The following is a 27,691-nucleotide window of genomic DNA, read 5'->3' as shown; positions in this document are numbered from 1 at the left end:
TCTTGGCTCTTGAGGAACCTCTCTCTTGGCTCTTGAGGAACCTCTCTCTTGGCTCTTGAGGAACCTCTCTCTTGGCTCTTGAGGAACCTCTCTCTTGGCTCTTGAGGAACCTCTCTCTTGGCTCTTGAGGAACCTCTCTCTTGGCTCTTGAGGAACCTCTCTTGGCTCTTGAGGAACCTCTCTTGGCTCTTGAGGAACCTCTCTCTTGGCTCTTGAGGAACCTCTCTCTTGGCTCTTGAGGAACCTCTCTTGGCATCTTTGTCTGCTCTCGGAGCTTGTTATGAGCCTCCTCTGGAGTGCAATGTATTCCTCACCCAGGGGAGAATACAATGCATCCACAGGCTCTTGAGCAGCAGGGCTTCTATTTGCTTGAGGTGCAGGTTCAGCTGCATCTGATGTTTCAGGTGGGGCAGGTTCAGCTGCATCTGATGTTTCTTGGGGGGCAGGTTCAGCTGCATCTGCTGGTGCTTGAATACTTTCTGCTATATTTTCAACTGCAGATGGTGGAACTCGCCCAAGTGATGAGGATGGTGGAGCTCTCAGCCTGTCCAGTTGGCACTTCTTGTGACATAGTCTGTGGGTAAAAGCCATGACTGCCTTGAGATTGTGTTGGGGGGTAAATACATGGACCCTTTGTGGCTGTCTTGGCTCCCCCTCAAAGCCAAAAGAAGAATATTCCTCTGGCCAGGAATCTTGCCAGGAGTCATATGGCAATGGTGGTGGCATCACTCCCGGGTCCTCAAATGAAGCCATCCAACCATGCTCATGCCTGGGAGCATACTGTTCATGTGGTTTCCTGAAGACTGGTGGTGACAGCATGCCTGTGACTGGTGGTGGTGGCGGCATGCCTGTTTGTATCCTCGTGACAGGAGGTTCTGTGGAGGAGTCAAATGATGAGAGGGATTAGTACAGTCAGATATATGTCCATGTGGGCATACAATGTACATTTGATACATGCTAGGGCCTATACTGATTCTCATGTCAAACTCTATAACATGCATGTGCACATTGTGATTTGTTCTTTGAGGGATTTTAATATGCGCAGTATGCAGGTATGTGTTTCATACAATAGTTATGTGTACATGTCAATGATGGAAAAAATGTGTTCTTTAAGTGACACTATGGTCACACAATTTACTTTAGCCTGATGTAGGCACAGAACCTGCTTTATTGAGCTAAAATTATTGTGATGGCTATAGTGTCCATTTACTGAAAACTCTACATGTGGCTTGTGGCCTGTGCTACTCTGAGACATGTTAGTATTGCACTATTCCACCTCATATCATGAATTGCATTGTGTTAAGTAGCGTTAATGTCAAATATAATTGTAGATGTTTTTGTTAGTAGGCCAAATGCCATGCTCCTCATTGTGTACATGAATGTGTGATATTAAAGGATGTTATATCTCAAATACATATAATACTGGTGTGTGGGATGTTACTCACCAGCATGATGTGCTGTGGTTGCAGCCCCGGAGTCAAGAGCCCCTGGAAGTCCACGGACTGCTGTGATACTCAGGGACCTGCGTATCATCTCCTGCCAGGTGTTATACTCAATATCCAGGGATGGACCACCGCCTGTTCCCCTCTGGTGCATAGCTTCCTGCCCCATCTTTTCTTTGACCCGCCTCTTGCAGTAATTCCACCGCTTTTTCAGGCCCTCAACAGTCCTCCTCTGAGGGGCCACACTGTTGATTGCATCCTCTACCGCCAATCATGCCGTTTTTCTCCTTTTGGCACTGCCTTTGCTCTTCTCCTTCCCAAAGAGGGCACTGTAATTGTCCATGATGGCCTGGACTAGGGCAACATTTTCCTCAAATGAGAAGTTGGGACATCTCAGCCTCTCATCCTCCATGGACACCTGGCTTTGCTCCCTGCGATGTCCCTGGTGTGGGTTCCTCCCTATCCTCTCCCTCCTCCCCCTTCTGTCCACATGTGCACCCTCTGTCCCTCTCCTTGATGTGCCTGGTCTCTGGGGCTCTCGGGCATCTCCCCTCCCATCATCCCTTCTAGCTCTCCCTCTCCCCACTCCACTTACTCCCTGACGGGGACCCCACTGCTCCTCCTGTCCTCTCCAATACTCCTCTCCCTGCCACTCCTCTCCCCTCCTCCCCTCTGCCCTACCTCTCCCTGCCATCCTCACACTAAATCACACTACACACACTCACACTCACTCCCAGTTCAATTACACACAATCACAACCAAACACTCAGCCTATCACACTGTGAAATTCAAATAAAATGTGTGAGGTGTTAGAAAAAAAGTGTGGTGTATTTGTATATGTATGTATGCAAAATGTGTGCAATATGTAAAAATATGTGTAAGTGTACAAGCTTAATCATACAACAATGCGACCTAGCTAACTCCTCTGTTTGCGCCTCTCTCTCTACTCTGACTAATCCTCCACTCCAATGTAGTGTGCTGTAGCTCAAAGAACAATCCAAACACACTGAAGAAAATGGCGGCTGCGCATGGGTTTATATATGAATTTTGAATAGCGTAATTACGTGTCGCATTTATATTTGAAATCGCGGTTCATTTTTACGAGTGTTAGCCTAATTTTCATAAAACTACTCTTTATTGACCCTTTCCGTGGACAAAATACTGGCGTAAGTTACTTGCGACGACTAAAATGTGTATTTGCGCACATTTCAGAAGATCGCCAGTTTGTCCTACTTACGCCAATTTAGCATCTAACGGCGCAGTATATGTAATACCCCGATGTGCGAGGTGAAATTACGGGCGGCGCGGGTTCCCATGCTTGCGCCGAAACCTGTGCAGTATATTTGATCGTGCGCTAGGTTTTTAACTCCTGCAAAGGGATTAAATACATAGTTAAATTGATATCCTAAAGCCGCAGATAACTGCTGGTCCCAAGCGGAAGCTGTCACTGACCGAATCAGAAATGCTAGTTGTATGACCCAGCTGTGCAGCTAGCGCTACTGATTGACTCAGCTACCCTTTTCTGTAGAGACCAGCAGTTCTCTGTGGCTACCAAGTGGTACTTTTACCAAGGTTTTTAACCCCTTTGCTTGGTTAAACACATTGAGTTGCAGGGGTGATAGTGATAAAACTGCATTCTCTAACAAGTGAGAGCATGTAAATGTTTTTCACCATAGTGGCATATGACATTGTTGGGGTAATAAGCAACATAAGAAAACCAGTCATAAGTACCTTTTTTTTTTTATTTTTTTTTATTTTTTATAAAAGAGCTTTTTAATTTACAAAATAGTTTTTATAATGTTAGTGCCAGATTTTGTAAGTTCCTAATCAAACTTTAAAAATGTGGAAATTCCAAAATGAAATTCCCCATCAAAGAATATGTTTTTATTATCTTATTAAATTATGTGGATATATATATTCTTTTTTTGCCATTGAGTTTCCCAGATTTGTAACATAAAAATCTTGTATATGCATGTGTTTGTGTACTGTGCAGTGTCAGCCAGTGAAATCAGTGGCTGGTGAAGCACTGGCTAGTATCATAGCCATATGAACATGATAGAGGTTCCAATATTGGATACTTAAAATTCTGCAGAAACACTCCGGCACATACAAACAAAAATATTCAAAGGCACTCATACTCACACTCACTAACAGACACTCAGAAATACTCCAGACACACTCCTGAAACAAACATATATATATATATATATATATATATATACATATATACACACACACACACACACGTACTCACTAACAGACACTCAGAAATACTCCAGACACACTCCAGAAACATACATACACAAACACACACGTACTCACTCCAGACACACTCCTGAAACACACACACACTCAATAACAGACACTCAGACATACTCCAGACACACTCCTGAAACATACACACACAAAAACACTGACACTCACATAGAAAGATACAGACACATAGGCCTCTATTTATCAAAGGTCTTGCGGACCTGATCCGACAGTGCGGATTAGATCCGCAAGACCTCGCTAAATACGGAGAGCAATACGCTCTCCGCATTTAACATTGCACCAGCAGCTCACAAGAGCTGCTGGTGCAACGCCGCCCCCTGCAGATTCGCGGCCAATCGGCCGCCAGCAGGGAGGTATTAATCAACACGATCGTACTTGATCGGGTTGATTTCCGGCGATTCCTGTCCGCCTGCTCAGTGCAGGCGGACAGGGTTATGGAGCAGCGGTCTTTAGACCGCTGCTTCATAACTTGTGTTTCTGGCGAGTCTGAAGACTCGCCAGAAACACGGCCCTTCAAGCTCCGTACAGCGCTTGATAAATATGGGCCATAGAAACACAGACTAATAAAAAAAGATCTATACAAAAATATGCACTTATTAAATTTATAGCAAAAAACTACTATTTAAATATATGTTTTAATAAACATTTTTGAGCATTAATATTGTGTTTGTTCTTCCAGGCGAAAGCTACATTTGTTACTGGTCCACGTCAGACGGACACTACTTTCTATGAATTCCGCACGTATACCATAAAGCCATCAATGATGAATGAGTTCATGAGACTTACTAACGAAAATATCCATTTGCGTACTGCATACTCAGATCTGATTGGCTACTGGACGGTGGAGCTTGGAGGACTGAATAAGGTGTTCCACATTTGGAAATATGGTGCGGTAACATATCACAGCGCTTTTGCTTCCTAAGTAACAAATTATTTAAAATGGTAGTACTATTTGCATTTTTTTTTTAAAAGTGAGCATAAGGTTTAAGAATTAGAATTATTATTATTTCTTTCTCATATTTCTGCTCTCTGTATGTTAACATTCTCTGTTTTGGCTTAATAACCACAGCTATATAGTCTCTTAGTGAGGATTGTCATATCATATGGAACAAAGACATCTGTAGAGTTAGCTGCAAAATCATCTGAATCACAGGGGTAGGAACAGGAACTTAAAGGGATACAAAACGCAATTTTTTTTCTTTCACGATTCAGATAGAGCATGCAATTTTAAGCAGCTTTCTAATTTACTCCTATTATCAATTTTTCTTCGTTCTCTTGCTATCTTTATTTGAAAAAGGCATCTAAGCTAAGGAGCCAGCCAATTTTTGCTGTCCAATCAGCAAAGGCAACCCAGGATGTGAACCAAAAATGGGCCGGCTTCTAAACTTACATTCTTGCTTTTCACATAAAGATAGCAAGAGAATGAAGAAAAAATTATAATAGGAGTAAAATAGAAAGTTACTTAAAATTGCATGCTCTATCTGAATCAAGAAAGACAAAACTTGGGATCAGTGTCCCTTTAAACTAAGAGAAAGATCAATAGACAACACTATGTATATATGTTTATAAGATATTTTATCATTTATAAAGTTAGAATAACCAGGAAGATCAATGAAGTTTTATTTCATACTATGATGTGTGAGTGCTGTAAATTGGACCCAAGGGTGCCTTAAAAATGGACATTAAACTCAGTTGTCTTCTTACATGATTAAGATAGATAATGCAATTTTAAACAACTTTCCAATTTACTTCTATTATATAGTTTGCTTTATTCTTTTGATATCCTTTGTTGAAAAGCGCATCTAGGTAGGCTCAGGAGCAGCGTTGCACTTCTGGGAACTAGCTGCTGATTTTTGTTGCTGCTCCAACAAAGTATACCAGAAGAATGAAACAAGGTTGATAATAGATGCTCTTTCTAAATCATGGGGGGAAAAATAGTGTTTCATGTCCCTTTTAAGCAGTACATTCCTCAACACTGCCACCCTTATTGTGCAGCTCCACAAAATTTGCAATATAAATGCTTCCGCTTGAAGACAATATATGCTATATATTAGTAATTGAGCTCTAATTGTTGCCATATAGCATGAATTTATAAAATGTGTGATTTCCAAATTTAAAAAAATGGTACCATGGGCTTTTGAGAGAATTTTTACAAGATTATTGCCAATTTGGGCCCAAATGATTCATGAACCCTGATCTAGGCGATTGTCTAACTCTGATCATACTATCACTCTTGCTAAATTTAAAAAGGTACCCATGGGGGGGGATCCTTCTGATGACAAAAAGACTGCAAAACTAAGAACAAAGGGCAGACTCATTATGTAACGGGCATAGAATTTAAAAAAAGTTTACAATCTACTTCTATGATCAAATTTGCTTTTGTTCCCATGGTATTGTTTGTTGAAGAGATACCTAGGTAGTTGTTTGGAGCACTACATGGCAGGAAATAGTGCTACCATGTAGTGCTCCAGGCACGTGCACTCTCCTGAGCTTATGTCTCTGCTTGTCAACAAAAGAGACCAAGAGAAGAAAGAAAATTTGATAATAGAAGTCAATTATAACGTTGTTTAAAATGGCATGTTCCATCTGAAAAATGTGGGTTTCATGTCCCCTTAATAAAAGAGAAACCTATGATCTGGAGGTTGATTGGCTTTTGACCTTAAGAAAAAATGGGCAGGAGTAAGGATATAATTTTATCTGGTAAAATATAAGTAAAACAGTTTGTAATAAATGTATGTAGACAAAATGTTTAAAATGAGTTGCGTTATTTATACATATAAATACAATTTTAACTAAAATTTTCCTTTAAATAAAACCTATTATGCTCTCCCTTATTCCACCTTAATATGCACTTCAAAAAATGCTGTAAGTTATGTTCTCAGGGTTCATCGTGTGTTTTTTAAACATATGTATTTGCAGTTACCATATAGGAGCCGATTTATCAAAGGCTTCGCAAGCCTTTCAACCCCATATAACTGCAGGTTCTCACAAGAGAACCTGCACGCCGTATTTAACAAGCAGTGGTTTTCAGACCGCTGCTCTCCTAACCTTTCGCCATCTCTAAAGTGGCGAATTTCAATGGGAGATTGACAGCTCCTGCCCGCGCGTGATTGGCTGTGCACAGGCAGGGGGCGGGATTGCACGAAAGCGCAAAATAGTGCTCGTGTGCAATGCTGAATTCCGCCAGGGGAATTCAGCCTGCTAGAGGCGAGCTGCTGCGGACAGGGGCGCGTATGTGCAGCCCTGTTTGCCTCCGCTTGATAAATCGCCCCCATAATATTTTCAGTTAATGCTCTACTACAAGACTGGAATGGATACAATTTTGTTTGTGATTAGGTAAATAATTCCCAACTTCATTACATGTATGGTGGTTGTAGGAGAGTGCAGTCATTGAAGTTGAAAATGTGACATCTAGTGGTAAGTTCTCATAAAACACTCAACAATTTTAAAGAGACATGAAAGCCTTTTTTTTTGTTTGTTTTTTTACGAAAATAAAACCCCCTTAAATCTGCTTCATTCTCTTGGTATCTTTTGTTGAAGAAGCAGCAATGCACTACTGCAAGCCAATTTAATACATACGATGAACCAATGACGAGAAGCCAATGTATGCTTTTCAATAAAGGATTCCAAAGAACAAAGCAAATTAGTTAGTCGATAACTTGTTTTTGTTGGTTTTTTTTTTAAAATATATATATAAATAATTATGCTCTATTTTAATTACAAAAGAGCATTTTAGGGTTTCATGTCACTTAAACTACTTGTTTGTATTTTTGAAAGTTTCTGATGAAAGTGGCAGTATGGTGTTTTGTTTTTGCCATTACATTGTATTGATATTCTATTTAAAATGCGATTTTGTACCAAGATATATTTTTTTCAGTGACTGTTTCTTTCAAATACACGTTTTATAAGCCACTTATTTTTATAACACTTATTATTTATTACTATCTCCATACTCCTTTGCACCTTTTTAAAAATAAGTGTATTTTTATCGCAGTTGTTGGAACATTTTCAAACCTCTCCTTACAGACTTGAATGAAGATCGTCTAACATAGCAATAAATATCGTACATGTCATTGTTTCCCAATCAAGAGGCAAATAAATTGATCACTTTGATTATTTTGCAGACAGCTTTGCACATAGAACAGAAGTTCGAACAAAGCTTTTCCAAGACAAAGATTGGTTGGACAAATATATATCTAAAGCAATACCCATGGTAGACAAACAGGACAATGAAATTGTGTATTTGGTACCGTGGTGCAAAATGCAGACACCTGAAAAACAAGGTACGTTTATCTTTTCAAAGAACTAAAATCCACACAATTACACTTTTGAATGCAGAATTTAATAAAAATATATAAAGGGATAGTGTACTGTAAAATCTTCTCCCCTAATGATTTTACCTGCTGGGTTGTGTTAAATTGTTTAAATATTTCCATTTTTTTAAAAAAAAAAACTTTAGTCTTTTTATTGAGGTTTTAAACATATAAAACATACACGATATGTCAGTTTACAATAGAATCACAGTAGCAGGGTAAAAACAATTATCATTGGAGGTATATGCGTGAGCAAAAACATTGGAGTATAGATTTCTTTCATGTAATTAGCAAGAGTCCATGAGCTAGTGACGTATGGGATATACATTCCTACCAGGAGGGGCAAAGTTTCCCAAACCTCAAAATGCCTATAAATACAGCCCTCACCACACCCACAAATCAGTTTTACAAACTTTGCCTCCTATGGAGGTGGTGAAGTAAGTTTGTGCTAGATTCTACGTTGATATGCGCTTCTCAGCAGGCTGAAGCCCGGTTTCTCTCAGAGTGCAGTGAATGACAGAGGGATGTGAAGGGAGTATCACAGATTGAATGCAATGGTCATCCTAACGGGGATCTATTTCATAGGTTCTCTGTCTTCGGTCGTAGAGATTCATTTCCTACCTCCCTTTTCAGATTGACGATATACTCTTATATACCATTACCTCTGCTGATTCTCGTTTCAGTACTGGTTTGGCTATCTACTATATGTAGATTAGTGTCTTTGGGTAAGTAAGTCTTCCTTTATTTAGACACTCTCAGCTATGGTTTGACACTTTAAATGTAAAGTTCTAAATATATGTTTTATACTTATATTTGCCATGATTCAGGTTTATCAGTATATTTCCTTTTTGCCGACTGTCAGTTTCATTTTTGAAATGCATATAAAAAAATAAAATAAAAAAAAATTAAAAAATTTCTTACCTAGAATTTTCAAATTGACTTTCTTTCTAAATTGCGGGCTGTTAGGCTCACGGGTGCGTGAAATTCTATAATTTATTGCGTCATTCTTGGTGCTAGACTTTTTTGGCGCAAGAATTACGTTTGTTGACGTATTTTCGTCATTTCCGGCGTCTTAGTTGGTGCCGAGAATTTTCACATAGTTGCGTCATCTATGACGCTTGTGTCTGTTGCAGACGTTCTTGGCGCCAAAAAATATTTTGTCAGTTGTGGGCGTCATACTTGGCGCCAGATTTCTGATATTATTTAAGTCTTTATTTCATTCTGCTTCTGGTTTTCAGAGGCTTATTTTATTTGCATTTTTTTCCCATTCCTGAAACTGTCATTTAAGGAAATTGATATTTTGCTTTATATTTTGTTTTTTCTCTTACATTTGCAAGATATCTCAAAAACTGTTCCTGTATCAGAAAACACTGTTGGATTCCTGATGACTGATATCAGTCCTACCAAAGCTAAGTTTATTTATTTTAATGTTATTAATTTTTATCTTTAGCTATGGTTTGTAATGTTATCATGATAAGCTTTTACATGCAGAGTCCATCAGTATTAATGCATTATCTATTGCTATTCTTTTAACATCTAATGTACAAGATATACCTAGGAATTTATAAGAATATTTTTCTGATTCTATTCTAAAGGCTTTGTCTGCCATCCCGCCTTCTAATAAAGTGTAAAGACTTCTCATTTAGTTGATGAATTTTCAAATGACCGACAACATACTGAATTATCCTTCTCTGATGATGATTTATTTCATTCAGAATATCTTTCATCAGATATTGACACTAACAAATCTACCTTTTTACTTTTTAAATAGAGTACATTCGTTCTTTGTTGAAAAGGTGTTGATTATATTGGATATTGAGGAGACTAGTCCTTTTTTTGATTTTAAGACTAGCTAACATTTAAATTCTGCTTATTAACCTCCTGTGGTTTCTTCAGAGGTTTTTTTCCAGTTCCTGATATTAGGGAATGGAATAGGCCTGGGACTTCTTTTATTCCTTCTTTAAGGTTTTTAAATTGTATCCTTTGCCAGCAGTTAGTTTGGAGTTTTGGGGAGAGATCCCCAAAGTTAATGGGGCTATCTCTACTCTTGCTAAACATACTACTATTCCTATGGGAATAGTATTTATTTTTAAGCTCCTTCAGATGGGAAACTTGTATCTTATCTAAGGAAAATTTATTTTATTTTCAGGTCCTTTTTCTTAGGCCTGCAATTTATTTGGCTGATGTTGCAACAGCTTCAACTTTTTGGTTGGATACTTTAGCGCAACAAGTATCGGATTATGATTGGTTTAGCATTGTTAAGTTGATTCAACATGCTAATAATTTCATTTGTGATGTCATTTTCTGATATTCTCACTGTTGAGGTTAAATCTATGTCTTTAGCTATTTTAGCTAGAAGAACTTTGTGACATAAATCTTGGAATGCTACTTTGATTTCTATAATCCAGATTTCTAGTTTTCCAAGGTAATAAATTATTTGGTTCACAACTGGATTCAATACTTTCAACTGTTACTCTGGGGAAGGGAGTTTTTTTGCTTCAAGATTAAGTTCTAAGAGTAAATCTTAAGCTTATATTAGTTTTTGTTCTTAATAAGGAACAGAAACCTAATTCTTCCCCAAGTAACATGTTTCTATTTGGAAGCTTTCTTCAAAATGGAATGAATTCAAACCATTTAAAAGATCAGTCAGGCCCCAAATTCGCATGAAGGTGTGGCCCTTATTCCAGCTTAGCTGGTAAGGGGCAGGTTAAGACTTTTCTAAAGTCGTTTAGTTCAATTCGGTCCAAACTTCTTAGATTTGGGTACATAATAGGATTAAGAGTAAGACCGCCTGTGAGAAGTCTTTTTCTCTCTAGCATATTCCAGCTATTCCAGTAAAGGATCAGACTTTCCTGAAGTGTGTTTCAGACCTGGAGTTATCTGGGGTATTCATACCAGTTCCATTTAAGGAACGGGGTCTGGGGTTTTGTTCAGAACTATTCATTGTCCCAAAGATCAAAAATATTTTCTAATTATCATGTAAGAGAGAGTACCATCTTTCAGAATGGTGTTTATATGGTCTATTCTGCCTTTTGGTCAGCAAGGGCATTTTCTTTCATGTAATTAGCAAGAGTCCATGAGCTAGTGACGTATGGGATATACATTCCTACCAGGAGGGGCAAAGTTTCCCAAACCTCAAAATGCCTATAAATACAGCCCTCACCACACCCACAAATCAGTTTTACAAACTTTGCCTCCTATGGAGGTGGTGAAGTAAGTTTGTGCTAGATTCTACGTTGATATGCGCTCTGCAGCAGGTCCTCTCAGCGTGCAGTGAATGTCAGAGGGATGTGAAGAGAGTATTGCCTATTTGAATTCAATGATCTCCTTCTACGGGGTCTATTTCATAGGTTCTCTGTTATCGGTCATAGAGATTCATCTCTTACCTCCCTTTTCAGATCGACGATATACTCTTATATATACCATTACCTCTACTGATTCTCGTTTCAGTACTGGTTTGGCTTTCTACTACTTGTAGATGAGTGTCCTGGGGTAAGTAAGTCTTATTTTCTGTGACACTCTAAGCTATGGTTGGGCACTTTTATATAAAGTTCTAAATATATGTGTTCAAACATTTATTTGCCTTGACTCAGGATGTTCAACATTCCTTATTTCAGACAGTCAGTTTCATATTTGGGATAATGCATATGAATTAATCAATTTTTTTCTTACCTTTTAATTTGACTTTTTCCCTGTGGGCTATTAGGCTCGCGGGGGCTGAAAATGCTTCATTTTATTGCGTCATTCTTGGCGCTGACTTTTTTGGCGCAAATTTTTTTTTTCTGTTTCCGGCGTCATACGTGTCGCCGGAAGTTGCGTCATTTTTTTGACGTTTTTTTTGCGCCAAAAGTGTTGGCGTTCCGGATGTGGCGTCATTTTTGGCGCCAAAAGCATTTAGGCGCCAAATAATGTGGGCGTCTTTTTTGGCGCTAAAAAATATTGGCGTCACTATTGTCTCCACATTATTTTAGTCTCATTATTTATTGCTTCTGGTTGCTAGAAGCTTGTTCACTGGCATTTTTTTCCCATTCCTGAAACTGTCATTTAAGGAATTTGATCAATTTTGTTTTATATGTTGTTTTTTCTATTACATATTGCAAGATGTCTCCGTTTGTCCCTGAGTCAGAAGCCACTTCTGGAAAAATGCTTAACTGAGTTTCAGTTCTACCAAAGCTAAGTTCATTTATTTTAAATGTTATAAATGTTTATCTCTAGCTATGGTTTGTAATAAGTTATTATGATATACTTTTACATGCAGATTCCATTAGTATTTATGCTTTATACATTTCCATTCTTAAGTGCAAGAAATGTTTAGAAGATTTATAAGAAATATTTTTTCTGATTAAGGCTATGTCTGACTTCGTGCCTTCTAATACGATTTTTAGGTCTTTTTCACTTCTTTTTTAATTATTGAAGTTTCAAATGACCAACAACATACTGATTTATCCTTCTCTGATGATGTTTTTTTTCTCTTTCAGAAATTCTCTTCATCAGATATTGACACTAACAAATCTACTTTTTTATATAATTTTTTTTATTATTAAAGTACATTTGTTCTTTGTTGAAGTGGTGTTGATTATTTTGGATATTAAGGTAACTAGTTCTTTAAGATTAGCTGACACTATTTCTGCCTTTTTATTTCTTCTGTGATTTCAGAGGTTTTCTTTCCAATTCCCCATACTAGGGAATGGAATAGGCTGAGAATTGTCTTTTATTTTTAAACTATATTCTTTGTCAGCAGTTAAATTCAATTTGGAGGGTTCTCCAATTTATTGGAGCTATCTCTACTCCTACTAATTATGCTATTGTTTTTATAGCAAAATAGTATTTATTTTCCTTTATATAGTCTTATTTTTGGAAAATTATTTAGTTTCAGGTACTTTTCTTGGTCCTGTGATATTGCAATTGCTTCATTTTTTCTGTTTACTTTAAGATCAAGTATCAGATCATGATTTATTTTAGCATTGTTAAGGGACAACATTTACTAGACTAGGTGCCGTTGCATTTGTCTTGTTGTTTTGCAAGTCCTCTGTTTTGACTGGTCCTTTAAACTGGACTATCATGCTAATGATTTCATTTGTGTTTTCATTTTATTGAATATATTCGCAAATGAGGGTTAATCTATGTCTTTAGCTATTTTAGCTAGAAGAATTCTGTGATTTTTAAAAAAAATAAAAATAAATAAATACATATTTCTTTTGTTCTAAGATAATCAATTATAATTGGATTCAATTCTTAACTGTTACTATGGGCTTCAAGATTGAGTTCTAAGACTAAAACTTTAAGCTTATACTAGTTTGGTTGTTCTTATTAAGGAACGAATCCTGAGTTCTTTCCCAAGTAACATGTTTTTAATTGGGGTTCGAAATTAGCTCCCTAATGTTGCGATGCACATGCCGTATTCCAGCTTGGCTGGTAAGGGGCAGGTTAAGACTTCTTTGAAATTTATTTGGTTCTATTTTGTCCAAATTTCTTTGATTTTATTCCAGTAAGGCTAACACTTTCTTTCAGTGTGTTTCTGTCCTATATATTTTGGATACTGTTGAGGCATGGCTGGGTACCCATGGGGTTCAAGTGCTGCTCAGACCTGGAATCTAATGGGGTTTTTATTCCAGTTCCTTTTCTAGGAACTGGGTTTTGGAGTTTTATTCAAACTATTTTGCCTTTTTGTGGTCATTGATAGCATTATTTCTTTTCTTTAGATACAATAAATGCGTATTCTTCATTTTTCTGTTTTCATTCAGATTATTTCCTGAGGATGCGGATTCTCATATGTTTCACTTGCTCTTCAGGACATAGTTAGAGGATCTTTTTTCAAAAGCTCTTAATTCCTCACGCAAGGGTCACCTTTTTTTTTTTTTTAGGTTTCCAGATGGTTTATGTCACTATCTTTGTCTCTATCAGACAAGGGACAATTTGTATTGGGTTCCGTCTGTCGGTACCTTTAGTCTCTATTATTTCCTTCAGTTGCTATATATGCATAGAAGTTTTAACAGCATTGGATTCAATTCCCTTTGCTCATTTTCAATGGAAAGATCCTTTCCAGCTTTTTGAGTGTTGTTTCTTCAAGAACATGGTTGGAGGATCAATTAACCAATCAGTTTGTTGATTCCTCAGACAAGAGTAACCTTTTTTAGATTTCCGGATAGATTCAGTGTCCATGACTCTGTCTCTGTTGGTCAGGAGACGTCTGAAATTGGTTTCAGCTTATCGAAACCTTCAGTCTCAATCATTCCCTTCGGTAGCCTTATGCATGGAAATTCTAGGTTCTTATGACTGCTGCATTGGACGTGTTCCCCTTTGCTCATTTTCACATGCAACCTCTTCAGCTCTGTATGCTGAACCAGTGGTGCCGGGATTATACAAAGATATATCATTTAATATCTTTAAAACTGATTGTTCGACACCCTCTGACGTGGTACAGACCACCATCGTTTAGTTCAGGGGGCTTCTTTTTTTCTTCCAACCTGGACTGTGATCTCAACAGGTGCAAGTCTGACAGGTTGGGGAGCTGTATGGAGGTTTCTGACAGCACAAGGGGTTTGGGAAATCTCAGGAGGTGAGATTACCAATCAATATTTTGGAACTCCATGCAATTTTCAGAAGCTCTTCAGTCATGGCCTCTTCTAAAGAGAGAATCGTTCATTTGTTTTCAGACAGACAATGTCACAACTGTGGCATATGTCAATCATCAAGGAGGGACTCGCAGTCCTCTGGCTATGAAAGAGGTATCTCGAATACTGGTATGGGCGGAATCCAGCTCCTGTCTAATCTCTGCGGTTCATATCCCAGGTATTGACAAATGGAAAGCGGATTATCTCAGTCACCAAACGTTACATCCGGGCGAATGGTCTCTTCACCCAGAGGTGTTTCTTCAGATTGTTCAAATGTGGGGACTTCCAGAAATAGATCTGATGGCTTCTCGTCTAAACAAGAAACTTCCCAGGTATCTGTTCAGATCCAGGGATCCTCAGGCGGAAGCAGTGGATGCATTGTCACTTCCTTGGAAGTATCATCCTGCCTATATCTTTCCGCCTCTAGTTCTTCTTCCAAGAGTAATCTCCAAGATTCTGAAGGAATGCTCGTTTTTTCTGCTGGTGGCTCCAGCATGGTCTCACAGGTTTTGGTATACGGATCTTGTCCGCATGGCTTCTTGCCAACCGTGGACTCTTCCGTTAAGACCAGTCCTTCTGTCACAAGGTCCTTTTTTACCATCAGGATCTCAAATCCTTAAATTTAAAGGTATGGAGATTGAACGCTTGATTCTTAGTCAAAGAGGTTTCTCTGACTCTGTGATTAATACTATGTTACAGGCTCGTAGATCTGTATCTAGGAAGATATATTATCGAGTCTGGAAGACTTACATTTCTTGGTGTCTTTCTCATAATTTTTCCTGGCATTCTTTTAGAATTCCGAGAATTTTTCAGTTTCTTCAGGATGGTTTGGATAAAGGTTTGTCTGCAAGTTCCTTGAAAGAACAAATCTCTGCTCTTTCTGTTCTTTTTCACAGAAGGATTGCTATTCTTCCTGATATTCATTGTTTTGTACAAGCTTTGGTTCGTATAAAACCTGTTATTAAGTCAATTTCTCCTCCTTGGAGTTTGAATTTGGTTCTGGGGGCTCTTCAAGCTCTTCCGTTTGAACCTATGCATTCACTGGACATTAAATTACTTTCTTGGAAAGTTTTGTTTTCTTTTGGCCATCTCTTCTGCTAGAAGAGTTTCTGAATTATCTGCTCTTTCTTGTGAATCTCCTTTTCTGATTTTCCATCAGGATAAGGCGGTGTTGCGAACTTCTTTTAAATTTTTATCTAAGGTTGTGAATTCTAACAACATTAGTAGAGAAATTGTGGTTCCTTCATTATGTCCTAATCCTAAGAATTCTAAGGAGAGATCATTGCATTCTTTGGATGTAGTTAGAGCTTTGAAATATTATGTTGAAGCTACTAAGAATTTCCGAAAGACTTCTAGTCTATTTGTTATCTTTTCCGGTTCTAGGAAAGGTCAGAAGGCCTCTGCCATTTCTTTGGCATCTTGGTTGAAATCTTTAATTCATCATGCTTATGTCGAGTCGGGTAAATCTCCGCCTCAAAGGATTACAGCTCATTCTACTAGGTCAGTTTCTACTTCCTGGGCGTTTAGGAATGAAGCTTCGATTGATCAGATTTGCAAAGCAGCAACTTGGTCTTCTTTGCATACTTTTACTAAATTCTACCATTTTGATGTGTATTCTTCTTCTGAAGCAGTTTTTGGTAGAAAAATACTTCAGGCAGCTGTTTCAGTTTGATTCTTCTGCTTATAATTTCAGTTTTCTTCATTATAAGATTTAAACTTTTATTTTGGGTGTGGATTATTTTTCAGCGGAATTGGCTGTCTTTATTTTATCCCTCCCTCTCTAGTGACTCTTGCGTGGAAGATCCACATCTTGGGTAGTCATTATCCCATACGTCACTAGCTCATGGACTCTTGCTAATTACATGAAAGAAAACATAATTTATGTAAGAACTTACCTGATAAATTCATTTCTTTCATATTAGCAAGAGTCCATGAGGCCCACCCTTTTTTGTGGCGGTTATGATTTTTTTGTATAAAGCACAATTATTCCAATTCCTTGTTTTTTATGTTTTCGCACTTTTTTCTTATCACCCCACTTCTTGGCTATTCGTTAAACTGATTTGTGGGTGTGGTGAGGGGTGTATTTATAGGCATTTTGAGGTTTGGGAAACTTTGCCCCTCCTGGTAGGAATGTATATCCCATACGTCACTAGCTCATGGACTCTTGCTAATATGAAAGAAATGAATTTATCAGGTAAGTTCTTACATAAATTATGTTATTTGCCTACAATAGACTTACAGGATGCATATATTCATATTCTATTTTCATTCAGATTATTTTCATTTTCTGAGATTCTCTTTTTTTAGACAAGCATTACCAATTTGTTGCTTTTCTTTTCTGGCCTAGCGACAACTCTAGGAATCTTTTCAAAAGGTTCTCGTGTTTCCTTATTTGGACGAAATAGTGGTAGTTGTCTTTTCGTTCTGCAGAATCTCATTTTTACCAAAAGTTCCTTGATTCCTCAAGACAAGGGTCACCTTTTTTGGGTTTCCAGATAGATTGTGTCAATGTCTTTGTTTCTAACAGACAAGAGACAATTTGTATTGGGTTCAGCTTGTCGGAACCTTTAGTCACTATTTCCTTCAGTAGCTATATGCATGGAAGTTTTAGGTCTCATGACTGCAGCATTGGATTCGATTCTCTTTGCTCATTTTCATATGAAACCTCTCCAGTTTTTAATGGTGCAGGGATTATTCTAGGATATCACATTTAATATCCTTGAATCCCAATATTCAACTATCTCTGACTTGGTGGTTAGATCACCATCGTATAGTTCTACGGGTCTCTTTGGTTCATCCAACCTGGACTGTGATCACAACAGATGCGAGTCTTTTAGGTTGGGAAGCTGTCTGGGGATCTCTGACAGCACAAGGGGTTTGGAAATCTCAAGAGGCAAGATTATCTATCAATATTTTCTCAGAGTTCTTCAGTTTTAGCTTCTATTTGAAGAGAGAGACGTTTATTAGTTTTCAGACAGACAATGTCACAACTGTGGCGTATGTCAATCATTAGGGTGGGACTCTCAGTCCTCAGGCTATGAAAGAAGTATTTTAGATACTTGCTTGGGCAAAATCCAGCTCCTGACTAATTTCTGCGGTCCATATCCCAGGTATTGACAATTGGGAAGCAGATTATCTTTGTCATCAAGCTTTACATCCGGGAGAATGGTCTCTTCACCCAGATGTCTTTTTTTTTCAAGTTGTTCAGATGTGCGGGCTTCCAGAAATAGATCTGATGGCATCTCATCTAAACAAGAAATTTCCCAGGTACCTGTCTAGGTCCACGGATCCTCAGACGGAAGCAGTGGATGTATTGACACTTCCTTGGAGTTATCAACCTGCCTATATTTTTCTGCCTCTAGTTCTTCTTCCAAGAGTGATTTTCAAAATCATCATGGAGGAATTGTTTGTGCTGCTGGTGGCTCCAGCATGGCCGCTCAGGTTTTGGTATGTGGATCTTGTTCGGATGTTCAGTTGCCAACCTTGGCCATTTCCATTAAGGCCAGACCTTATATCTCAAGGTTTGTTTTTCCATCAGGATCTCAAATCATTAAATTTGATGGTATGGAGATTGAATGCTTAGTCATAGAAGTTTCCCTGACTCAGTGATTTAAACTATGTTGCAGGCTTGTAAATCTGTGTCTAGAAAGATTTATTATCGAGTTTGGAAGACTTGCATTTCATGGTGTTCTTCTCATAAATTCTCTTGGGATTCTTTTAGAATTTTTCAGTTTCTTCAGGATGGTTTAGATAAGGGTTTGTCTGCAAGGTCTTTGGAAGGACAAATCTCTGCTCGTTCTGTTCCACAGAAAAATTGCTAAACTTCCTGATATGTTTTGTACAGGCGTTGGTTCGTATCAAGCCTGTCATTAAATCAATTTCTCCTCCTTGGAGTCTTAATTTGGTTTTGAAGGCTTTACAGGCTCCTCCGTTTGAGCCTATCCATTTTCTGGACATTAAATTACTTTCTTGGAAAGTGTTGTTCCTTTTAACCATCTCTTCTGCTAGAAGAGTTTCTGTTTTATCTGCTCTTTTTTGTGAGTCTCCTTTTCTGATTTTTCATCAGGATAAGGCGTTTTTTTTGTGGACTTCGTTTAAATTTTTACCTTAAGTTGTGAACTTTAACAACATTAGTAGAGAAATTGTTGTCCCTTCTTTGTGTCCTAATCCTAAGAATTCTCTGAAGAGATCCTTACATTCTTTGGATGCGGTAAGAACTTCGAAATATTATGTTGAAGCTACTTTCAGGAAGACTTCTAGTCTGTTATCTTTTCCAGTTCTGGGAAAGGTCAGAAGGCTTCTGCCATTTCTTTGGCATCTTAGTTAAAGCTTTTGATTCATCATGTTTATTTGGAGTCGGGTAATTCCCCCGCCTCAGAGGATTACGGCTCATTCTACTAGGTCAGATTCACTTCCTGGGTTTTTAAGAATGAAGCTTCTGTTGATCAGATTTGCAAAGCAGCAACTTGGTCTTCTTTGCTTACTTTTTCCTAAATTCTACAATTTTGAGGTTTTCTCTTCTCAGAAGCAGTTTTTTGGTAGAAAAATACTTCAGGCAGCTGTTTCAGTTTGATATTTTCATTATATGATTAAAACTTTTGATTTGGGTTGTGGATTATTTTTTCAGCGGAATTGGCTGTCTTTATTTTTATCCCTCCCTCTCTAGTGACTCTTGCGTGGAGTTCCACATCTTGGGTATTTGCTATCCCATACGTCATATTGGCAAGAGTCCATGAGGCCCACCCTTTTTATGGTGGTTATGATTTTTTTGTATAAAGCACAATTATTCCAATTCCTTGTTGATGCTTTCGCTCCTTTCTTATCACCCCACTTCTTGGCTATTCGTTAAACTGAATTGTGGGTGTGGTGGGGGGTGTATTTATAGGCATTTTGAGGTTTGGGAAACTTTGTCCCTCCTGGTAGGAATGTATATCCCATACGTCACTAGCTCATGGACTCTTGCCAATATGATAGAAATGATTTTATCAGGTAAATTCTTACATAAATTATGTTATTGTAGTTATACAGCCATTTCTATACCATTGTAAAGCAATATGCATAATTAATTGTGAGTGTTAGAAAATGGAGGAGTTCTAGATAAAGACTACAAATCCATACCCAGTATCCTAATTGTTTATGTGAAGATAATGTAACCTGTGTAAATAGTATATATAAAAAGGAATAGCATAGTAAACTATAACTGGTAAAATCATTTTGGACATATTTAAAAGGAAACCTAATTTTTGTATTGTAGCGAATGTTCCCCACATTACTCAGGGGGTCACTTTTGGACCCTACTAGTCTAGTGTTTCAAGGATGAGGGGAGCTAGCTATTGCCATGGTCACTCTTGGACCTTGAATATAAAGGGACAAATGAGCAAGTGATGTAACATTTGAAAAGTATACCAATACCTTGTAGGTTAATAGCATATTGACACAAGATAATGTGTTCTAGTATTGAGTGAATTCTTAAAGGATAACACATTAGATACAAATAGAAGGAGTTCTAAAGGTAGTGCAAATTGAAATAAAACCTATATACTGACATAGTAAAAAAAAAAAAAAAGTAAATAAATAAATTCAGCTTATGATAAAGAACCTACTTGTAGACTATTTGAATTAAAGGAGGAGCTCCCTGAATATGAAAATCAAGGAATAACGTGACTAATCTCAATAGGTATGTGTAATATATATATCAGTTTGAACTATAGGGTACTCTGAGGTTATGACCTCATTATAGAGTCCATAGTAGCTTGCTTATGCATGCATGACTTAAAAATATGCATAAGTAAAATAATTGTACTGGTGTGATCAATAGAATTGCAAGAGAGAGAGCTATTTTTCCCCCACTTATGAGAACAGTGAGTTACCATATCTAGGAACAACCCCTCTTTAGTACTCTGTAGTGCCATAGTATACTACGTTGAACTGGGGGCTATACACTTACTAGCCTAGGTGTTGGCAGAATATTTTAATAGACGAGCAGGAATGCAATTATATTGGAAACAAATTCTCACCTAAGATATATGTACATGCCTGCAACACACCACAACTGTCTTATATGGCTTTTACAACATACACCACAAGAATAGTAGCTAGCTATGTAATAGAGATAGGTACAAATGACTATAGTATAATGTCCCACAGATCTATACTCAGCCTGGAGAGTTGAACATAAAAGTCCTCATAGATGGCTAAGACACTGTGGCAATAAAAGAAGTGTTAGGTTCCACTACTATGTGTAGAGGTTTTCTAACTTCCAAATAGCTGTGTACAATTCAGCCCACGCCAATTTTCCGGTTCAACCGGGGCTTCAATTTAGTGGAAGATATCCAGGCAGTATCTAGCTTAATACCCCTCCTGCTGCCAAACCCTCTCTCCGATTGAGGCGGGCTTTGCCATCCGACCACCAGCGAGATGAGAAGTGGTGAGGGCTGTAATTCTTTGGCCTTCTTGAGCAGAAGAGCTGATGATGGGAATATCCGTGCAACGGTAGTGGTGTGCTTTCTGATGTGTCTCCAAACTTGTGGTGTGTCCAAGCATCTGAGTCTTCTACTTAGGCACTGACCTTCTGCTGCTCCGCATATGGCTACGGAGTCCCCAGCACCATCAGGGAGTTCGGCCGCATCCTCCTCTAGAGTAGCCAAGGGCATTGCTACCCCACGCACCTCCGGTAAGCACAATATAGGTTGCCGTGCGTCACAGATTGCTTTATAGGTACAGTACTGTACATCATAATACATGATTGCGGGCTCTAGTTCTATACACTGTGGTATCGGGGGAGAGTTTATCACTGTCTGTATGTTAGCATCTGCCTCTGGCAATAGGTCACAGTCTTTACCTATGCACTTGTAATCCATACGGTGCTCTAAAATTACCAACTGGGCTCTGAAGATTGAGTGGAGCTCCTCCATGTTAGTTATAGTAAATAGGGTATGTTATTGGTAGAACAATAGCTACTCTAACCCGGAAGGCCGGGGGGGGGGGGTTGAGCGCAATCGAAGGCCTCCACCTAGACACACAATGGGCTAGATCCGATCTCAGAACAGCTGGCACAATATTACTATTCCCCAATTCCTTAGTAGATAAGGTAGCTGTATCTCTTAAATGTATGGTATAATGGGGTATGTTCTCTGGGATTTCTTACAGATTTCAAAGTTGTTCTGAGAGCTTCATAAATTGTCATGGCCGCTTCCAAGCCACCATCTCCTTCACTTTTATTTTATATTTAAGAATAGTTGCTTTTGTCTATTGAAACCACCCTTATGAAATTGTCATTACTGCAGTAATGGGTACAGAATAACTATGTAAGCAATAGCAGAAGCTGGGGGGGAGAAAGAGAGAGAATTTGTACTCAAGTATTGGACTCTGTGTATACAGAAAAATATAAGATAAGGAGGCTTTGTGTGTATCTATATAGAGAAGATAATTAGGTCTGCATTCCCTGCAATATCGGTTTGTCATACCAGCTACAGAGTATAAAATGTATGGGAATCTCTTCCTTTTAGGGTTATTTTTTATATAAAATAGCTGGGGGGGGGGGGTTATCCTTTGTAACCACAGTTTATTAAAATATACTTAGTTTACAGGGAGAACATATACCATTATATTATTAGACGTGTCCTCAGGCCTCCCTAACAAGCCATATTTTAAGGATTACCTTGGGAGAGAGCAGGTAAATTAAAGGGATAGTCTAGTCCAAATTAAACTTTCATGATTCAGAAAGAGCATGTGATTTTGAACAACTTTCCGATTTACTGTTATCATCAAATTTGTTTTGTTCTCTTGGTATTCTTAGTTGAAAGCTAAACCTAGGTAGGCTAATATGCTAATTCTAAGCCCTTGAAGACCGCCTCTTGTCTGAATTCATTTGACAGTTTTTCACAGCTAGAGGTAGTTAGTTCATGTGTTCCAAATAGATAAAATTGTGCTCACGCCCGTGGAGTAATCTCTCCTTCCCTCACTGGGAATATAATTTCTTCTCCTAATCTTGTTTACATAACTAACCTGTACCTAGTTCTACAGTATTGAATTTTTCGGTTAACAATGTAATACTCTCTAGCAAGTAAAATGGATAATTGGTAACACATTAAAGTAGAGAAAATGTTACAGTACACTGTCACTTTTATTAGTGGTTAAAGAAAATCTCTGTAAACAAGCAGGTTTAGAAAAAAATTCACACTCCCAGTTAGGGTGGGACAGATGGGTACTAAAATGTCAATTTTGCATGTTTCTCTCTAAGTATTGGTCTTTTGAGTATACAATAATAGATAAGGACAACTGTACATAGCTATAATATAGAAAACATAATTTATGTAAGAACTTACCTGATAAATTCATTTCTTTCATATTAGCAAGAGTCCATGAGCTAGTGACGTATGGGATATGCATTCCTACCAGGAGGGGCAAAGTTTCCCAAACCTCAAAATGCCTATAAATACACCCCTCACCACACCCACAATTCAGTTTAACGAATAGCCAAGAAGTGGGGTGATAAAAAAGTGCAAAAGCATATAAAATAAGGAATTGGAATAATTGTGCTTTATACAAAAATCATAACCACCACAAAAAAAGGGCGGGCCTCATGGACTCTTGCTAATATGAAAGAAATGAATTTATCAGGTAAGTTCTTACATAAATTATGTTTTCTTTCATGTAATTAGCAAGAGTCCATGAGCTAGTGACGTATGGGATAATGATTACCCAAGATGTGGATCTTTCCACACAAAAGTCACTAGAGAGGGAGGGATAAAATAAAGACAGCCAATTCCTGCTGAAAATAATCCACACCCAAAATAAAGTTTAATGGAAAAACATAAGCAGAAGATTCAAACTGAAACCGCTGCCTGAAGTACTTTTCTACCAAAAACTGCTTCAGAAGAAGAAAATACATCAAAATGGTAGAATTTAGTAAAAGTATGCAAAGAGGACCAAGTTGCTGCTTTGCAAATCTGATCAATCGAAGCTTCATTCCTAAACGCCCAGGAAGTAGAAACTGACCTAGTAGAATGAGCTGTAATCCTTTGAGGCGGAGTTTTGCCCGACTCAACATAGGCAAGATGAATTAAAGATTTCAACCAAGATGCCAAAGAAATGGCAGAAGCTTTCTGGCCTTTTCTAGAACCGGAAAAGATAACAAATAGACTAGAAGTCTTACGGAAAGACTTAGTAGCTTCAACATAATATTTCAAAGCTCTAACAACATCCAAAGAATGCAACGATTTCTCCTTAGAATTCTTAGGATTAGGACATAATGAAGGAACCACAATTTCTCTACTAATGTTGTTGGAATTCACAACTTTAGGTAAAAAATCAAAAGAAGTTCGCAACACCGCCTTATCCTGATGAAAAATCAGAAAAGGAGACTCACAAGAAAGAGCAGATAATTCAGAAACTCTTCTGGCAGAAGAGATTGCCAAAAGGAACAAAACTTTCCAAGAAAGTAATTTAATGTCCAATGAATGCATAGGTTCAAACGGAGGAGCTTGAAGAGCCCCCAGAACTAAATTCAAACTCCAAGGAGGAGAAATTGACTTAATGACAGGTTTTATACGAACCAAAGCTTGTACAAAACAATGAATATCAGGAAGAATAGCAATCTTTCTGTGAAAAAGAACAGAAAGAGCAGAGATTTGACCTTTCAAGGAACTTGCGGACAAACCCTTATCTAAACCATCCTGAAGAAACTGTAAAATTCTCGGTATTCTAAAAGAATGCCAAGAAAAATGATGAGAAAGACACCAAGAAATATAAGTCTTCCAGACTCTATAATATATCTCTCTAGATACAGATTTACGCGCCTGTAACATAGTATTAATCACAGAGTCAGAGAAACCTCTTTGACCAAGAATCAAGCGTTCAATCTCCATACCTTTAAATTTAAGGATTTCAGATCCTGATGGAAAAAAGGACCTTGCGACAGAAGGTCTGGTCTTAACGGAAGAGTCCACGGTTGGCAAGAGGCCATCCGGACCAGATCCGCATACCAAAACCTGTGAGGCCATGCCGGAGCTACCAGCAGAACAAACGAGCATTCCTTCAGAATCTTGGAGAAGAACTAGAGGCGGAAAGATATAGGCAGGATGATACTTCCAAGGAAGTGATAATGCATCCACTGCCTCCGCCTGAGGATCCCGGGATCTGGACAGATACCTGGGAAGTTTCTTGTTTAGATGAGACGCCATCAGATCTATTTCTGGAAGTTCCCACATTTGAACAATCTGAAGAAATACCTCTGGGTGAAGAGACCATTCGCCCGGATGCAACGTTTGGCGACTGAGATAATCCGCTTCCCAATTGTCTATACCTGGGATATGAACCGCAGAGATTAGACAGGAGCTGGATTCCGCCCAAACCAGAATTCGAGATACTTCTTTCATAGCCAGAGGACTGTGAGTCCCTCCTTGATGATTGATGTATGCCACAGTTGTGACATTGTCTGTCTGAAAACAAATGAACGATTCTCTCTTCAGAAGAGGCCAAGACTGAAGAGCTCTGAAAATTGCACGGAGTTCCAAAATATTGATCGGTAATCTCACCTCCTGAGATTCCCAAACTCCTTGTGCCGTCAGAGATCCCCACACAGCTCCCCAACCCGTGAGACTTGCATCTGTTGAAATTACAGTCCAGGTCGGAAGCACAAAAGAAGCCCCCTGAATTAAACGATGGTGATCTGTCCACCACGTTAGAGAGTGTCGTACAATCGGTTTTAAAGATATTATTTGAGATATCTTTGTGTAATCCTTGCACCATTGATTCAGCATACAGAGCTGTAGAGGTCGCATGTGAAAACGAGCAAAGGGGATCGCGTCCGATGCAGCAGTCATAAGACCTAGAATTTCCATGCATAAGGCTACCGAAGGGAATGATTGTGACTGAAGGTTTCGACAAGCTGAAATCAATTTTAGACGTCTCTTGTCTGTTAAAGACAGAGTCATGGACACTGAATCTATCTGGAAACCCAGAAAGGTCACCCTTGTCTGAGGAATCAATGAACTTTTTGGTAAATTGATCCTCCAACCATGATCTTGAAGAAACAACACAAGTCGATTCGTATGAGATTCTGCTAAATGTAAAGACTGAGCAAGTACCAAGATATCGTCCAAATAAGGAAATACCACAATACCCTGTTCTCTGATTACAGACAGAAGGGCACCGAGAACCTTTGTAAAAATTCTTGGAGCTGTAGCTAGGCCAAACGGCAGAGCCACAAACTGGTAATGCTTGTCCAGAAAAGAGAATCTCAGGAACTGATAATGATCTGGATTAATCGGAATATGCATCCTGTAAATCTATCGTGGACATATAATGCCCTTGCTGAACAAAAGGCAAGATAGTCCTTACAGTTACCATTTTGAACGTAGGTATCCTTACATAACGATTCAATATTTTTAGATCCAGAACTGGTCTGAAGGAATTCTCCTTCTTTGGTACAATGAAGAGATTTGAATAAAACCCCATCCCCTGTTCTGGAACTGGCATAATTACTCCAGCCAACTCTAGATCTGAAACACAATTCAGAAATGCTTGAGCTTTCACTGGATTTACTGGGACACGGGAAAGAAAAAATCTCTTTGCAGGAGGTCTCATCTTGAAACCAATTCTGTACCCTTCTGAAACAATATTCTGAATCCAAAGATTGTGAACAGAATTGAACCAATTTTCTTTGAAAAAACGTAACCTGCCCCCTACCAGCTGAGCTGGAATGAGGGCCGCACCTTCATGTGGACTTAGAAGCAGGCTTTGCCTTTCTAGCAGGCTTGGATTTATTCCAGACTGGAGATGGTTTCCAAACTGAAACTGCTCCTGAGGATGAAGGATCAGGCTTTTGTTCTTTGTTGAAACGAAAGGAACGAAAACGATTATTAGCCCTGTTTTTACCCTTAGATTTTTTTATCCTGTGGTAAAAAAGTTCCTTTCCCACCAGTAACAGTTGAGATAATAGAATCCAACTGAGAACCAAATAATTTGTTACCCTGGAAAGAAATGGAAAGTAGAGTTGATTTAGAAGCCATATCAGCATTCCAAGCCATAAAGCTCTTCTAGCTAAAATAGCTAGAGACATAAACCTGACATCAACTCTAATAATATCAAAAATGGCATCACAGATAAAATTATTAGCATGCTGAAGAAGAATAATAATATTATGAGAATCATGATCTGTTACTTGTTGCGCTAAAGTTTCCAACCAAAAAGTTGAAGCTGCAGCAACATCAGCCAATGATATAGCAGGTCTAAGAAGATTACCTGAACACAGATAAGCTTTTCTTAGAAAGGATTCAATTTTCCTATCTAAAGGATCCTTAAATGAAGTACCATCTGACGTAGGAATAGTAGTACGTTTAGCAAGGGTAGAAATAGCCCCATCAACTCTAGGGATTTTGTCCCAAAATTCTAATCTGTCAGACGGCACAGGATATAATCGCTTAAAACGTTTAGAAGGAGTAAATGAATTACCCAATTTATCCCATTCTTTGGAAATTACTTCAGAAATAGCATTAGGAACAGGAAAAACTTCTGGAATAACCACAGGAGATTTAAATACCTTATCTAAACGTTTAGAATTAGTATCAAGAGGACCAGAATCCTCTATTTCTAAAGCAATTAGTACTTCTTTAAGTAAAGAACGAATAAATTCCATTTTAAATAAATATGAAGATTTATCAGCATCAATCTCTGAGACAGAATCCTCTGAACCAGAAGAATCATCAGAATCAGAATGATGATGTTCATTTAAAAATTCATCTGTAGGGAGAGAAGTTTTAAAAGATTTTTTATGTTTACTAGAAGGAGAAATAACAGACATAGCCTTCTTGATGGATTCAGAAACAAAATCTCTTATGTTATCAGGAACATTCTGCACCTTAGATGTTGAAGGAACTGCAACAGGCAATGGTACTTTACTAAAGGAAATATTATCTGCATTAACAAGTTTGTCATGACAATTAATACAAACAACAGCCGGAGGAATAGCTACCAAAAGTTTACAGCAGATACACTTAGGTTTGGTAGGTCCAGCACTAGACAGCGATTTTCCTGAAGTATCTTC

General features: G+C 38.2%; 1 protein-coding gene across 1 annotated transcript in view; it reads left to right on the top strand.

The window, feature by feature from the left end:
- The window catches only part of NIPSNAP3A (nipsnap homolog 3A), a 62,228-nt gene that overhangs the window by 7,100 nt on the left and 27,437 nt on the right, over positions 1–27,691 (top strand). The window contains exons 2-3 of the mRNA XM_053702626.1: positions 4,396–4,603; positions 7,841–7,999. Coding sequence (XP_053558601.1) covers positions 4,396–4,603; positions 7,841–7,999 — 367 coding nt within the window. The remainder of the gene's footprint in view (positions 1–4,395; positions 4,604–7,840; positions 8,000–27,691) is intronic.

The sequence above is a fragment of the Bombina bombina genome, chromosome 2 (genome assembly GCF_027579735.1).
Source record: "Bombina bombina isolate aBomBom1 chromosome 2, aBomBom1.pri, whole genome shotgun sequence".
In the NCBI taxonomy this organism is placed as follows: Eukaryota; Metazoa; Chordata; class Amphibia; order Anura; family Bombinatoridae; genus Bombina; species Bombina bombina.
This window is presented reverse-complemented; position numbering and strand designations above follow the sequence as displayed.